This window comes from Akebia trifoliata, chromosome 2, assembly GCF_017979445.1.
Source record: "Akebia trifoliata isolate Shusen 1 chromosome 2, ASM1797944v1, whole genome shotgun sequence".
Lineage (NCBI taxonomy): Eukaryota > Viridiplantae > Streptophyta > Magnoliopsida > Ranunculales > Lardizabalaceae > Akebia > Akebia trifoliata.
In genome coordinates, this window is record NC_141376.1 from 14211806 (window position 1) to 14229548 (window position 17743).

At 33.8% G+C, this 17743-nt stretch overlaps 2 protein-coding genes across 2 annotated transcripts; both read left to right on the top strand.

The window, feature by feature from the left end:
• The first annotated feature begins 5171 nt into the window (after positions 1 to 5171).
• Positions 5172 to 10896, top strand: LOC147409707 (uncharacterized). Its single transcript, XM_086431704.1, has 4 exons — positions 5172 to 6089; positions 6991 to 7128; positions 10295 to 10534; positions 10631 to 10896. The coding sequence occupies exons 1-4, from the start codon at positions 5214 to 5216 to the stop codon at positions 10718 to 10720; spliced, it is 1344 nt and encodes a 447-aa protein (XP_086287830.1). The 5' UTR covers positions 5172 to 5213; the 3' UTR covers positions 10721 to 10896.
• Positions 10897 to 13598: 2702 nt separating this feature from the next.
• Positions 13599 to 14262, top strand: NF-YC13 (nuclear factor Y, subunit C13). The gene has a single exon (XM_086459622.1). It carries the CDS (start codon positions 13629 to 13631, stop codon positions 14037 to 14039), a length of 411 nt encoding a protein of 136 aa, XP_086315748.1. The 5' UTR covers positions 13599 to 13628; the 3' UTR covers positions 14040 to 14262.
• The last annotated feature ends 3481 nt before the right edge of the window (positions 14263 to 17743 follow it).

Genomic DNA, 17743 nt, shown 5'->3' on the forward strand with positions numbered 1-17743 from the left:
GATCGCTCTCATGGAGCCTAATCGGGTCTTAGATCACAAAGCTAATCAAACCATTAAATCGAACCGTTGATAGGTTGGGTTAATGGGCTGGTGTTAATGATGGACCAGGATCAGCTCAAAATCTAGATTAGGGTGTGGTGAGGTCATGGAGTTACGATGTTAATAGATTGGATTTGGGCACGTTTGAGCTCAACACAAGTTGAAAAGTGCGTGTCATCTTTGTTAAGTTGGTTTAAAATCTGTGAATGTTGATATCATGACCTCGGTTCAAATCCTCCCTTCACGTACTACTTAGTGAACAAGTCTTGTGTCGGACACGTGTCAACAAGCCTTAGAATTCAAGTTTAAGCATAACCCAATGATTAATATAATCAGATGGGCTTAAAAAGATTTTTATAATTAAGCCTTTATTTTACATGCCACTCCCAACTTATTTAGATTGCCTAAAAAAGATTGAGTATACAATTGGGCCTACGAATATAAATCAAGCCCAATTCATAGCCCAAGAAATTTACAATCCTCTTAATGGATACTACCCAGGCCCATCAAGCGTAGAACTGCCCTAAACACGTCGGGTTGTTCTATTTGGGCCCTTGAATGAGTTTCTCCCCATAATAATTTAAAAAAAAAAAACTGAATAATTTAGTTACTCGGTCCAGTATGACCTATTGACAGCGTAATAAGAAACAGATTAATGATTTATAGGTATTGGATTCAACTTTTTTTAATTTTTTTATAATCAACCTAAATCAATTCAAAGAGCTTAAATTCGTCGTTGCAACAAACTGTCTTCATCTTCGGCCAAGAGTTACTCTGAAGCTTACAAGAAATCAAATTTAGGTTCTTTTTTATTTGTTTATCATCTCTACTTTGTAATGTGTTTGTAAGGGGAATACGGTTGAAAAATCAGGGCAAATAATAGGAATTGGTTTAGATTATGGTTAAAAGTGTAATGTACTACATTTCAATGTTTAAAAATGTTGATAAATAATTATAGAGAGTATTGATAACAAGAACTCGTTGATAATGAGTTAAATCTACAAAAAGAAAAAAAAAACACTTTTTTTTTTTTTTATATTTGCTTATGTCGACCTTAAAATCTAAATCACACTTGCAAGGTCAAGTTCATCACTTTTATTGTCGAGTTCAGTATATTTATTGTTGAGATTGACAGCATTAATGTTGAGTTCAACATTTTGTTATGGTAACTAACAAAAATGGAAACAGTTCCTGAGATGACTACATAATCATGCATCTTCTCAAAGGGAGAGAAATTATACAAGGTAGAAGTCGAGTTAAATCCTTTTCATTACACGTGGCTCAATCTGGTGAGATTTTAGTGATTGAGCATGACAGGTTTCTAATCAGCTAAACCTATGGTACCTTTGGGTAGAAGCAATTTTAATCGGTTGTGGGGCTGGGGCAAAGCTTAGATATAACTCTGCTCAACCTTACAACTTTCCTTTTGAAGATTCATATAATTGACTCCTAATATTGAGGGGGGAGAATATTCCAATGTCCCTGAAATTAAAGAAAATGATTGCGCAACTGAAAAACGGTTAAGGAAAGGAATTCTTTTATAAATGATGGCAAAGACCATAAGGGAAAGGACTTTTTGGAAGGTGGGGGAGAAAATTCATTGTATACTGTAAAACTATACATCGGTACTAACTTGGGTTTGGAGGATCTTTGATAGGTACCACACTGGTGCATCAACTTTGCACGAGAAGAGGAATTCACACATTGAAGCTATAGTTCAAGGTTATAGGAGTCTACTTGGGGAAAGACATCTACAATAGGTATTTTGATCATTTACCACACAAGAATATGCAACTAAGTTGAAACGTAAGATTCAAGAGAGTTCAACTTTAAAGAGAAAATGTAAATTATCAGTTTGGGGTTTGACTTAGATATTTGAGATGGTTCCCTTTGTTTTCACTATTCTGTTAGGCCTTGGTAACTTGATTGGTCTAATTTAATATGTTAATAAAAGGTGACTTAAACCCTCATCTTAAACCTCTACCAAAAAATCATTGATTTTGTCTCCCAAAACCCAAAATCATCAAGATCTTCAACCTAAATGCTAAATTATTATTAACCTATTTAAATTTGTCTTTAATGGATTATTTTTCAGTCTTTCATAAGTATCCCTTAATTTTTCTATAGGAAATCCATTGTCATCTATTTTTCCAAAATCCCTAACCAGATCGCGGGGTTTGGAGGTTGGAGGATCATATTTTAAGGTTGAAGGTATGGTTAAAATTGCTACCTCAGAGGGTGAAATGATGTTGGAGAGACAATAAAGGTTTTTAACTAGATGTTGAATATAAGGTTATTTAAGTCTTTTTCGATTAATCTTTTAGAGAAGATCGATATCTAGGAGTTTCTCAATTATTAACTAAGACTTGGTGAGAGATGTTTAAATCACCCAAGAAAAATAATGTCTAGTCATCATGGCTTTTCAATTCATCAAACTTTTCAACAACAAAATCAACATGAGTTTATATGTGTGTGTGTGTGAGAGAGAAAGAGAGAGATTCATCAAATGTGGGTCATTAAATCTTGCGTGCACCACATGTATGATATATCTTACGCATCAACCCAGTCAACCCAACAAGGGTTGCCAATGAATCAAGTTCAGATCGGATCCTTACCGACCCAATATTTTATTTATAGTAATGCAATTTTTGAGTCCAAAATTTGACACTATATGGATTTGGAGTCACCATCATTCTTTTTTTAGAAAATGGTGTAAATTAGCACCCAAAAAATTATTTTTAAAAAATTATTTTATATTATAGTTACTCTCGTATATATAGGATACTAGTATACTTAAGATCTAGGTAAGGGAGTCCATTTTAAAAAATATGGAAGGTATTAGGCACTCTATTTTCTCCAACTTAAGTGGTAGTCTTAGATTCGGACGTTTTCCTTTTTAAAAAGATTTAGAGGGAGAGAAATGGTGAAAATGAAAAATATACCCTCAAACTTGGAGGGATTTTATTTTCGATCTAAATCATGAGGGTATTTCATTACGATAGGGATTTAATTACGGTTAAGCCTCAAGTACTTATATTTTTATGGAGGTAATACTCCAAAAAATCGAAAATGAAGAAGTGAAAAGGGGAGATTAGGAGAGGAGAGAGAGGGAGAAATTATTTTTTACACCCATATTGAAGCTTGGACTTGTCTTTCTTCTTTTTATTTTTTTTCTTGAGTCTTTGATGAAAATGTTTATGCTAAATTATTATTATTATTATTATTATTTTAGAAGAAAATGCGAAAGAGAGAGTATGGAGATTAGTAGAGAAATGAGTGATTTGAGAATTGAGAAAGATGAGAGTAGTGAGGTATGAGAGAATGGATTCAAGCATGGGAGCTTTGTGAGAGAGGAGTTGGTATTTATAGGTTCTTGAGAGACTATTTAATGATAGGATGGGGAAAAAGTATAAGATAATGGAGAATGACTTAGGATTTAAGATGATTTTGATTAAAATTTAGAGTTAATGGATAATAGAAGTGATAAATGGTATGAGTGGATCTATTTGACCCATGTCAAGTAGTTTGGCCCATGTGGGATGGATATTTCAATCCATTTCTATGTTGATTGTGAATCAAATTAAAGTGAAATGGTGACTGTTTAGGAGAATGGTTAGGGTGAGGGAGTTAGGTAATTAGTTTAGGGAGGGTGGATGATATGTTGACATATGGAAAAAGGGTATGAGAGTGTGAGTTAGGTGAGTTAATTAAGGAGGTGGGGTATGAGAAATATGGGGATTGCTTATGGAGTGTTTTAAAGAGAATGTGGTGGAGGTTAGGTGGTAGCATGTGGCATGATGTAAGAATAATAATAGAGATGATGAAAATGATTTCTTTTGAGAGACTGATTGTAGGGGTGATATGTGTCTTTTTTAATGATCATGAATTTTTGGTATTGATTGGTTAAGATTATGAGATATGAGTATGATTTGGGTTTGAGTGAAGATTTAATTTAGGATGGGTTTTTTGGTATGTTGGACTTAAGATTGGGTTGTGATTTAAGTTAAGTTGCATTAGAATTGACTTAGGGTTAGATTAGGTTCATGCATTTTGAAGAATTAACTAGGCTAAGTCGAGGTTTTGGCTAGAGTTACGTTGAGACCTTTTGAGGAATTGGATAGGGTTTTTGGGTTTAGGGGTCTGAGTGATGGGCTTGGGGGTTTATGTTAATTGGGGCCCTAAGGACCCTTTATTTGGGAAGAAAGGTGATTTTAATGGTTTGGGTCCTAATCCCTTTTTGACTTAAAAATATAATTTTTGGGATTTTTTGTGCATGTAGTTCGTTCAAATTAAGGTGTCTACATTATCTAATCTGAATACTAGCATTGGAACTCAATTCAATAAAATTCAATCGGGTCTTGATCAATCCAAACCCAATTTAATACACAAAATCTAAATAAATGACCTATATTTAAACAAAATATATCATATAATTATGCATTTTATCGGATTAGGTCCCTATCAGATTGAGACATTATTGATATATAACTGATCCAATAAGATATTGAAACTTATAGGTTCAGATCCTCATCGAAATACTTAAAATAAAGAGATATGTTACAAAAAACTGATCAACTTTTGACGAATTTACAATTCCGGTTCACTGTTCATTTTAATTACCAAAACGTGAACAATAACAAATTCCAAGGTATTTCAAGTGACTATTTCACAGGTTTAAAGTGATTCACTTTAAACTTACGAAATATTCACTTCATTTTGAATTTTTTTTTAACGAAAATATAATTGTTCACATTTTGATAATTAAAATGAATAATGAACTAGAATTGTAAATAACTCATTTTCAGCTCACGAGATTGTAATTCACCCTAAAATATAACCTTATTTGAAGTACAAAATCTAAATATATGGCATAAATCTAAACAATATATATATATATAATATAATTGTTTAATTTCTCATAGTTTATTGCATCGGGCCTCTGTCAGATTGGGACATGGTTGATCCATAACGGATCCGATAAGTTATCGGATTGAAATCTTATCGGCTTGGCCTTGGATCCTTAGAAGAATCAAATCCCCGATCCAACTCAAAGTTGCCGGATTGGAATGGATCGGATTCAGGGTCTGATCCGACACATCGACAGTCCCAAGTTAAACTCTCAAAAACTATGATCCGTATGCATTTCTCCTGCGTACGACTATAACTCACCAACCATGTATGGTAGTCGTCGTACCTTACTGGTACTCTCAGCTCTTACTGTCCTCCTTCTCTTCTCACTCTTCCCTCCAACAACACAGCAAAGCGAACCAGAATCAGAAGCAGAAGCCGACCCCATAATACGCTTTCAACGCTATCTTCGAATCAGAACCGCTCATCCAACTCCTGATTACATCTCAGCCGTCTCTTACCTCAAATCACAAGCCCAATCAATCGGTCTCAAAACCCTAACCCTAGAATTCTCTCCCGGAAAACCTCTCCTCCTCGTAACCTGGCCAGGATCAAATCCATCTCTACCGTCCATTCTCCTCAATTCCCACATCGATAGCGTCCCTGCCGAACCGTCAAAGTGGGTCCACCCTCCATTCTCAGCCGTTCGATCATCTGATGGAAGAATCTACGCCAGAGGATCTCAAGATGACAAGTGCATTGGGATGCAATATCTGGAAGCGATTCGAAACCTTCGATTCTCACACAATTTCAATCCGATTCGCACAATTCATATATCTTACGTCCCTGATGAGGAGATTGGTGGTTTTGATGGTGCTGCTAAGTTTGTAGGATCTAAGGAATTTGAGAATTTGAATTTAGGGTTTACGTTGGATGAAGGTCAGGCTTCTACTACAGATGATTTTAGGGTTTTTTATGCTGATCGATCACCATGGCACTTGATAATTAAGGCTGTGGGAATTCCTGGACATGGGTCGAAGATGTTTGACAATTCTGCAATGGAGAATTTGATGAAGAGTGTGGAGGTTATGACCCGATATAGGGAGAATCAGTTTGATTTGGTGAAGTCTGGTGTCGTGGCTAATTCGGAAGTTATATCGGTTAATCCAGTTTATATGAAGGCCGGCACTCCTTCCCCTACAGTGAGATCGATTGCTCTCATTGTAGTAACCAAATTGGAACATTTATTGAAAAAGTCACAATTAAATTGTTTTTTTCCCTTCACCGATCAAATCATGATTTAATTGCGATTTTCTCAATAAGTCACGACTTTCATGATTGAAATTGAGGAAAACCAAAAAAAAGAACTGGTCTTATTTTAGTAATCTTGTGTATGTTATCTTAGATAAAATTTCAGCCTTGATGAAAATGATCGTGAATATTTTACTGATGAAGCATTGGAGAATGATGATGAAATTGAATTTGATGATTTTTGATTGGTTGATGAATCCTAATTTGAATCCATGATTGTAATCTTTTTTCTTTATTTTGAAATTTGAATAATAGAAAGTTGTGGACTTATGTTTATTTTTTTGTGGATGTATGAATGATATTTATGAGATTACATGACTTATTATTGTAGTTTAATATAGGATATGATGATATAATATGAGAACCTCACTTACTAGGAACAACTATACAGTCCTAATCATGGTTTTAAAACTCGTTTTGACGTCTCGTCTCGTCCATGAATGAGACTGAGTCATCTCGGACAAGTTTTCCGATACTTTTTTAGTCGTCAAGTTCAACAAATGAGAAAAATGAACTGTTGTTTTAAAGCTCGTTCGATACGTTTGACTTGTCTATCCGTCTCGTTGGTGGACGATATTGAGACGTATTGGACAAGTTTTAAAACCATGGTCCTAATCCCTTCTTCTTTTTTGTTTTTTTTTTTTTTATAATTTCCAAAGTTTCCCCCTTTTTTATTTATATCTGAACCCTGACTTGGTGACTATGTTTGCTTGTTATCATTCTTAAATTGGTTTGAATTTTCATTGTTGGTGTGGCATTATATGTTAACTGACTAGAACAGATTATATATAGGGATTTGTAATGAACATGCAACCATCGGAAGCAGAAGCAGGATTTGATGTTCGTCTTCCACCTACAGAGGATCCAGAGCTATTGAAAAGGAGAATTGCTGATGAATGGGCACCTGCTAACAGGAATATGACATACCAGGTGAGAATTATTTATTAAATTCAATATGATTGGGCTAAGATTATTTGAATTATAAAAGAATCAAAAGAAAAAAAAAATGAAAAATCTTGAAAATTAAATAGTATAGAAACATAAAAGATAACAAATTAGTTATACCTGATTGAAGCTTAACACTTTAATGTCTGATTTTCCCTATGTGTGATCATGTTTTTTAATGGAAGAAAGATTACTTTAAAATGGTACAATGTGTGTGGATGTCTAAATTAGTTTTACCTAGTTGTATGATTTGTGCTAAATTATTTATATAGCTTTGTTAGAGTGCAGGTTTTACATTAGGTTAGTGCAGACTCTGCTTAGGTTGGAGGACAGTGTAGAATGACTTATAGTGATATATTTGTGGAAACCACCCAACGCCCTTTGCATGATTGATATATGTTGGTAGAAAGCTGAATATATTTTATCATACACAGCATGATCCACATCTTATGGGGACTTGATTGGATCATAGTCACCAAGTCAGGGTTCGGGAATTAGTAGGCAAGGGAAAAAGTCGAAAAAAAAAAAAAAACGAAAAAATTGGGAAAAAATCGAAATAGTGTTAGACAATATATAAATTTTTTACTAAGTGATGTTATCATTTATATCATCAAATCCTATTTTAAACTTAAGAATAAATGGTCTTTGAAAAAACCCTTTTAAAATAGCTTGTTCAGCACACACACACACACACACAAAAAAATCACATTTTTTGTTGCGATTTAAACACGATTTTTTGAAAAAGTTGGCTACTTTGGTGACTATGGATTGGCTTGCTTAGGGGTGCGTATGATCACAAGTTGGGCATAGCCTTGATATTAGGATCTTATTATCGTGTGTTTACATCCAAAGAAAATAGGCATTTTAGTCAGAATGGGAGTTCCCCCAAGCTAGCTTGGTAGGAAAAGACAACATTGGGTTTCAAGAGAAAATAAGTTTACCATGGAAAAAGTATTCAGAATTCAATTTCCAAATACGTTTAATTTCTTCGTTCGTCCAGAGGGGAGTTTCTTTAATGTTGTCAATAGATCAGCAAGTTCATCCTACTCCCAATCATTAGAGTTCCTTTTAAATTGGGGATCTTCATTACCTTTTATGATGGTCTAGCTTTGGTTTGCCACGCTGTAATGACTCCTAAAGAAACTACAAAAGATGATGCAAACAAACCATGGAAATAGTAATAAACAGTGGAAAACAGATTTATTTATTTATATCTTATAAAATTGCTCAATTTCCTCTCTTTTTTTGGGTCAACATTTATCTTCAATTCCCTTGTTGATTTAGGTCCTATATAAGCCATCATTTTATGCTTGGTTTGTAATTTTAAAATCCAAATGGTAGAAGCTCTCAGTTGCTTCACCTGGGATGTAACCCTTAGAGATGAACCATGTAAATATGTGTCTACTTCATGTGCAATTGTTTCTCTAATTTTTCATCATTTTTTTAGGGGTTTTCTTGGTTTCCGAAACATAAATTTGCCAACTTTTTGTGATTAATTTGGTATATAATCAAAGGGGATGGCTTCGTTGATCTGACGCATGAGAGAAGTATCTACTGCCTGGTTTCTTACGCATGGCATTAAATTGGCAATCTTGATTGGATCCCACATGTTTCACCATCTCACCTTCTCCCCCATAAGTCAAAGAGATGAACCATGTAAATATGTGTACTTCATGTGCAATTGTTTCTCTAATTTTTCATCATTTTTAGGGGTTTTCTTGGCCGAAACATAAATTTGCCTACTTTTTGTGATTAATTTGGTATATGATCAAAAGGGATGGCTATGTTGATCTGATGCATGAGAGAAGTATCAACTGCCTGGTTTCTTACGCATGGCATTAAATTGGCAATCTTGATTGGATCCCACATGTTTCACAATCTACGTAAATATGTGTCTACTTCATGTGCAATTGTTTCTCTAATTTTTCATCATTTTTAGGGGTTTTCTTTGTGATTAATTTGGTATATAATCAAAAGGGATGGCTTCGTTGATCTGACGCATGAGAGAAGTATCTACTGCCTGGTTTCTTACACATGGCATTAAATTGGCAGTCTTGATTGGATCCCACATGTTTCACCATCTCTCACCTTCTCCCCGTAAGTCAAGTTGCATCTGAATAGCCTCCTTTTATTGGCATAAGGAAGCATGTTTGTTGCACCTGGTTAAGGGACAATTTCCTTGTTCTCTTTTTTAAACAGGAAAAGAAACTTAAGTTTTGCCATTTAATTTTATACTCTGACCCTATGTTACCCAATTCGTTGATACTAGTCCAAACCATGAACCCACCGAATTTTGATTGGGTTCGGCAAGCCAAACAATTTCTTAATTGATTCAGTGAACCAAATCAATATATTATATATATATTTTTCATTGTTTATATTTAGAATTTGGTTTATTATTATATTAATTTGTTTCTATTTAACTTAGAATTTATTATCATTATAATTGTACTTATAACTTGTATACTTGGATTATATACATGCCCAAGTGAACCACGCTATCGAACCGATCTAGGGAACCAAAGCGAACCAAGAAACGAATTATCTCTACCTACCCCTACGAACTGGGTTCATTCTAGAGTGGTGAACCATGAACCCAAATTTGAACCAAGCGAATTGACAAATCAGGTAACATAGCTCTGACCTGCATGTCAGAGCAAATGACGAATAAAAATGGTAATTAACTCAAACGGTGTAAATTGTCATACAGGTTCTTTACAATTATATAGAGTGGAATACCAGAGGAAAGCATGATATTGGGATGAGGCTTGTGTGCTTCATCACTCTTACTTAACATTCTTACACTCTTAGTTGAATTTTATCGACAAAGAATCTTTCTTAGTGTCATCAGATCCAATTGTGGTTCCTAATCAGCATATTAGTTATTGCTCAAGTAAAAGATTGAGTCATACTAACCAAAAAAGGAAAAAAGGATAAAGAAATTGAGTAATACTGGATTTTCATATGGGATACTATCTTTGGTCATCTCGTATTTTATTTTTATTTTGTGCACAATTGCACCCACACCGACACCCGCCCAACCCACTTACGCACACAGGAGATGAGATTCAATATCTTCAATTGTCCAACTGCTTTCATTTTATTTGCATGAGTTAAAAGCTAATCATTCTGTTTTGTTACCATATGGAAGATAAGTGAGAAAGGACCCATACGAGACTTCAAGGGACACCCTCTAATGACACCAACCAATGATTCCAACCCATGGTGGGCTGTTTTCAAGAATGCTATAATTGCTGCTGGAGGAAAACTTGCTAAACCTGAAATTTTGGCTTCTACAACTGATGCACGATACATGAGACAGATGGGAATTCCCACTCTTGGATTCTCCCCAATGTCTAATACTCCAATCTTACTTCACGAACATAATGAGGTTTGATGACTTGCTTATTTCTCTATCTCTCAGTAGTTCACATCTGTCTGTTTTTTATTTATTTTGCTGATGTTTGTTACCTGATCTTTCTTGCAGTTCCTGAAGGACACGGTGTACTTGAGAGGAATCAAGGTATATGAATCTATAATTAGCTCTTTGAGTTCCTTTGAGGGAGATTCACCCTAATAATTTGTGTGCTTCACTTCAATGATGCACACTTGTTTTGCAATGAACATATACTGAAATTCAGCATTGTTGTTATGATATTCAGTTGCTTAGCCATGTATAACTTTATCATATTTGCATCTGTATCTCATATTGAATATTTGATTATGAAATGTAATTATTCTGTGTTCTTAGCATGTAATAGTTTTCCGTTCAATAGAGATTGGTTCCTTAACATTCACAAACAAGCAAAAAACCTGATATAGGAAATTAAGTCAAGGGAGACACAATTATCAGAAAAATTTCCACTTCAAGCTAAAAATCTGATGATTTCTATAGTGAGGTGGTTATACTCAAAATAACACAACATTATTTCAAGAGTTGAAGAAGACTGATTTGGACAAATATATATATATATATATATATATATATATATATATATATATATTTCAAGGGTTTTGACTATTGATGGGGACATCAAAGCTTGAAGACTAGGTTTTTTTTATGTTTATTTAATTTTCTATTTTGGGATTTTATTTTTATATATATATATATTTTCCTGTTTTATTAGCCCATGGTCTTAGTACAATGTTTAGGGGTAGTTTGGTATCTTTAGGATGTATTTTTTTTTTTTTTAAAGTTTATACGAGTCGGAAATTTAAGAGAGATTTAATTACGTAAATTATAGTTTTATTAGTTTCTTTATTTGGTATTTTAGTTTTGGTAGGATTCTTAAGAGGTTTTTATTTATTTATAGATTGTATTAGTGTTTATTGGTGCATTCAACATGGTGATGCCATGAAAATCATTAGGGTGATTCTAACGTAAATCTACCATATTTTCTTTTTAATATTCTTTTGACCTTTTATCTTCTTTTTTCAATCCATCTTTTCAATATATATATATATTTGTTTATTTGTGAGAGAGAAGTGAATCATCAAGAACCTCTAATCCTTTGAAGAAACCAACTCATAAACTTTGTTTTCCTGATTTTTCTAAAAAAAATATTGAATTCTTGATTATTGATATCTTGAATTCTTGATTCTTGAATCTTAAACCCTGACTTCTTGAGACCCCTTTCCTACAAACCTTAATTCTTATCCCCCAAATCTTAATCATTTACTCTACTTATTGAAAATATCGTAATTGTACAATTTTTCATTTGCTAGCCCAAATCCTTATCTAAATTCCGTAACCTCCATATTTTCCTCTTCTTCTCTCACCATTCTGCATCAACTAGATGTTGAAAAAACACAAAATTCCATAGTTCTCCATTTTTAAGTTGAAATGAAAACAGTCTTGAGGTGGAAGATGACTGATTTTGAAGATCAGAATTTGTTAAATGAACAATCAAGAGTCAATGATGATTGGTTCTAAGAAAAAAATAATGAAAAATTTGCATTGAATTGAAGATGAAAAATCAGAGCTTGAAAATGAGTGGTTTTCAGAAGAAAAAAAAAAAAAAAGCAGCAGTTCCGACTCAAAAGGGGATGCTTAGAGAGTTCATAGCTTAGTGAGTTCATCATCTTCATAGTTCTTGCTCTAGAGGGTAAAATAAAACCTCCCATCCAATGTAACTGATCTATAATTGAAATGGAAGATATTCAATAACATTGCAGAACATTTCATTTGGATCTGTTGTTTTGGTCGTTATCTCGAAATCCAAATGGAACTGGTTCTCTCATACATGTTATAGAGAGTTGTTTTGTCTTCGAATTAGATGGACGATCATTCATGGGTCATGTTTCTCTCGAGTTCTTATCCATTGGCCTCCAATTCGAAAATGAATCTGTCATCTTTCATTTTCAAGGAAGATAAATAGCAAAACGAAATTGTTAAACAAAGTTGTCCTAAGAGAGATGGTTGGATGTGCTCATTAATACAATGGTTGAATTAATCCATCAAACTTTCCAAAAATCCTATCTTGATCATGAGAAAGAAAGTTTGAATGATACAGAAGACTGGTTTTAGAGAGAAAAAAAACCAACACACAATTTTTGAATTTTTTTTTTTAACTCATGTGTTCTAAAACAATTAGTAATTATGTTATTGATGATTTTTAAATGATATATTTGTGTTCTTGAAATTTTTTTTTTTTTTTTTTGGCAATAATTTGTGAACGACATTTTTTTCATACAGAAAGAACTCGCAGATATAGAAAATAAAATGTTACGATCACTCAAGATTATTTTATCTAAACCATTTATTAAGAACCGGAATCAATGCCATCCATGGTTTTTGGTGGTTCCAATTCCAGCTCCACTAATTTTAGAACCGGAATCGGAACCGGAACCAAAATTGAAACTGACCAGAATTGAAATTGAAAAAAATATTATGGTTCCAATTTTAGAAATCTTAGGAAAAGAATCAGAATTGATTCATTGACACCACTACCTCTGATTGATTTCAATAAAAAGACCTCTGATTGATTTCAATAAAAAGGGATTCAAAATCATCTTATTACTTCTAATTTCGGTTCGATTCCAAATAAATGGTTAGAGAAATTTTATTGATATGCTAAGAAATTCTAAGGCCTTTAAATTTCTAAGGGCACTTCTAAAAATCGAAAAATTGTTGCGGTCACTCCATTTACCTGATATAGTTATGGTGCTACGCTATTTGCACCCACTAACTCACTGCACCAACTTAAAAGCACATTTCAGACGGTATGTACAGAAGATAATGGGTGTAATGAGCATGAAGGTAGGTGCAAAAAGAACAGACCTAGTAATATATGCATATGCACGTATATTTCTGTTACTTTTAGGCGGGAGATTTTGGTTCCTTGAGCGGGAAATTCATTTTCACATGACGAAAGTACCCCTAGCCTTCTTCGAATATTTCTAATTTAAAACCCAATCAGTCTCTGGCATCTCCATTAAGCCCAAAAAAAAAAAAAAAAAAAAAAAAACAGCTCGCGTGATCATCAATGGCGGAAGAAGAGAACTCTGAATCAGAAACCACTCTTCAACCCTCGTTTCCACTCGGACGAGTTAAGAAAATCATGAAACTCGATCAAGATATCAATAAGGTAACCTCAGAAGCCCTATTCATCGTCTCTATTTCCACCGATCTCTTTCTCCAATTCCTCGCAGAGAAATCCGCAGAAATCTCCGTAAACAAGAAGCGAAAGACCGTCAAACTCGAGGATATTAGAATTGCAGCTCAGAGTCACCAACCCACCAGCGATTTCCTCCTCGACTCGCTCCCGATTCCTTCCAAGAAGTCAAATCGTCCGTCAACCAACCCAACTCAATCTGGTCCCACTGTTGAGAAATCGCTTCCTGTGGGTACTCGACGTATCGATGCTTTCTTTCAGAAATCTGCAAACGAGGAGTAATTTCTAGTATATTTGTAAATTTTTTTAATGTATCAGAAAGAGTTTCCATTGGAGGCCGGTGTTTGTTGGTCATGGTTCGACTCGACTCTGGATACCAAGTTGAGTTGACTTGCGTGGCTCATCTCGTTTTATCCTAGAAAAAACGATTTAATTTGGTTTAAAATTATTTTAATATGCATTTTTGTTAGAGTAGTTCTTTTTTTATTTATTATTATTATAAATAAAATATGGTAGATTAAAAGATTCTAAAACACATAAGATTAAATCACTATTAGATCTACTTAGTAGAGTTGTTGACAGTTGACACCGAAGAAGCTAAGCATACCCTGCCCTGCCAACTAACCCCAAGGGGTTGGCCAATTGGCAAGTCGAGCCTTGATAAACTCCTCAGCAAGAGTAAGCCAAGTTTTCGAACCCCACGAAGCAATGAATTCCTTGGGGCCACCCTTCAGGGTCTCGTTGACCCTCAACATAACTAGTTGCACCTAGGGCTTTTCGAGAGGGCAGTGCTTTGGTGCTTTTGACTGTGGGACATGGTTTTTAAATTCGATATCGCGTCTCGTCTCGTTCAACTCTGATATCGAGTTGTCTCGGACGAGTTTTCCGATACATTTGAGACGTCTCGTGAGATAACTTGAAAAATTGTGCGTGAGACGTAAAATTCGATCAAAAAAATGACTTTGTTAGTTGGTATCGTTCAGTTCTGATATCGAGTTAACTCGGATGATACGTCTCGATCTCGGACGAGCTTAAAAACCATGTTGTGGGATTAATCTCACCCGAAGGGTGGGGATACCCATGATAAGTCCCCTAAAAAAAAAAAAAAAAACCTTTCTCAAGACGTCAATGGGTACATAATTATGTCTACCATTATGGATCTTATTATTTTTAGGTCTGCTTCTGGGTAGTATTAAGAACCCGATATGACCATAATTTTCCGAGAGTTTTTTTTCTCAAAACCTTGATTTGGTTGAATAATTCACCGTTGATCTTAACTTTTAATTTTGATGAATTAAAAAATTAAATAGTTGGGCTTATGAATAATTGTATATTTTATCGGATTTCTCATTCAAAAACAATAAAAATTATCTATCTTAATGGGTATGGAGTATTTGTAGGGCCGGGTCTGATTCCAGATTCCAAGGATCTGATACTGGAACCCAAATCGATAAGAATAGGAATCGAGAATTTATTTAGGTTCAGATTTTTGGGTATACGTGAGTAGTTCGTTCTAGAGTTGGTAAACCATGTAACATAGCATCTGTCCAATTTCAAAAAGTTTAGATCTTCAATTGGATACCTATTCGTTTGGCGTGGTTGATCTTGATTCATTTGAGTGCAGCTTTTAAGTTCGAATTGGACGTCTAAGGATTCGTTAAAAAATACTGTAAATATATAAGATAAAATAAGACATTAAATAAGAATAAGTCAAGTACAATATGGCTTAATTTCCATAAAATTGGATCAAAAGTTAGTGAATATATATGAACTGTATAAATAAGCTACGGAAATGGGGAGCCAAATTTGAATTTAAACCCTTCTTTTGGCATGGGAAGACAACTAAGTCCATAGGATATAATATAATAAGAGTCGTGGCGATTGAGAATTTGGTGTCTCATTTCTATAGCAACATACAGTATCTATGTGTCATATTAGTGGAGATTAAAACACATTGGACTGTGTGCCATAAACAGTGTCTATAGCAACATACACTGATAAACACAGATAAGTGGATATCAAATCTCATTTTTGAGGCAATGACTATGCTCAAGGGGCCAACATAGAATCATTCTTTTTAAAAAATATAATAAAATTCATCCAAAATTGGGGTTTCCAACTCCCTCCCCCCCTTTTTTTAAAGTTAGAAATCAAATGTTAGTAATTAGTAGGTGAAAACGGCTTTTGAACCCAAGGTATCAATCCTCAACAGACTTTGAAATGCCAGCTAAGGTGGCGTTTGCTAACGCTTGGAATTGTGCTTTTAGCTAATTTTCTTGTTTAAATTCTAAAAGAATCAATTTTATACTCTAAACAATGTAACAATGGATTAGGGAATCCAAGCAAAACTCTCTCTATTGTGGATGTAATATTGGTGTAGCCAATTTGTTTACCTTACTATCTTTTAGAATTTGGTTTTGAAGTAAGATTTAATATGTGGGATGTATGGATGTGGATGATATTTGTATTTTAGATAAAACGGGTAGAAATTTTCATGATCTCTATAGCTAGAGGAGATGTAGTCGAAATTTTGATTGCATTTACTTATAATGTATTAATACTTAGATTATTTTTTAATATTTTATTTATTTAATTTTAATTCAATATTATTTATTTGCTTGATATTGTAAAAATAAACAGTTGGTTATTTAATTACATATTATCAAACAAATAGACAACACTTTCACAAATAACACAACAATTTTCAACTACACTTTATTAAATACAATTTTGACCCCACCGTATTTCTCAACAGTTAACAGCTACAACTGTCAATGGCCACATATTGGCCCGATCCGATCCCACCATGGACCGGGTTTGGGTGTTGTAATTTAGCCCATTTAGTTGTTGGACCCAGCTAAGTCCACTTCATTATAAGGCCGGGTTTGTGCATTGATGTAGGCCAATTGGGTGGCCCGACCTGTTATACTATATTAAAATGTAATTATATAATCATTTTTTTTTTATGAATTAATAATAAGACCCATAAAATTTTATTGAATAGAATGCAATTAATTTTTTCAAATTTACTAATAAAATACTATTTTAATCAGTTTATTGTTATTTGGTAGGCTTTTGATACAATAAAAAGGAATTTAAAATGGATTTGGCCAGATATTTAAAATGGATAGGGTAGGGTTTGGGTCCAGTGGTGCTGATACCATGGAGCTAGATTCAATTCCTATCATCACTGAGTTAGTGATCTCTTTAAAAACAAGTTTACCAACAGATTTTAAAATAAAATATAAAAAAACAAATCCGACTTTTAACCAACTTAAGAACCTGACACATTCAGCTTTAAGTTGTCATTGTTTAGTGGAGTAAAAGGTAGAAAGAACTTACTGTTCAAGTGAAAAGATAAAAATGCTCATAGGAAATTATGAACCAAAATACTATTTTCCTTAATCCCATGGAGAATGAAAACTTGCTCAGACAATGGAGGTACTTGACCAAGGAGGCCCTATTTTCAATGTTAACAATAGAGGGGTAAGGGGGAGGAAGAAATTTCAGTGCCAAAAATATGGATTTTGAAGAACTCATATTTTAGTATGTTGGAATATATGTTCTTTCCAATTTTATAAGGGAAAATAAAATACCAATAATGAAGAAAATTGCATTTGAAAAGGAAAAATTTGCTCTGGAAAAATGATGACAATCCCAACTTCGGTTTCAAGTTGTAGATGGGGCACCCAAATTTTCAGTTTTACAGCCTTAGTTCCATTTTCTGGAGAGAAAAATGACTTTCGAATCCTTTGTTTACCATTTTTGTAATTTATTTTAAATATTTTAGCCTTTTTTTTTTTTTTTTTTGTTATCAAACACAGAACATGTATATGTTAAAAAAAATAATAAAAAAAATCATATAGCATATGCATGTAAACAGGCAACTCACTACTAAAGAAGATTCAAACATGATAAAATGTTGACTTCTGTGAAATGTAAAACTACTTTTCTGAATGTTTGTGACATGTTTTGAAATTTTTTTA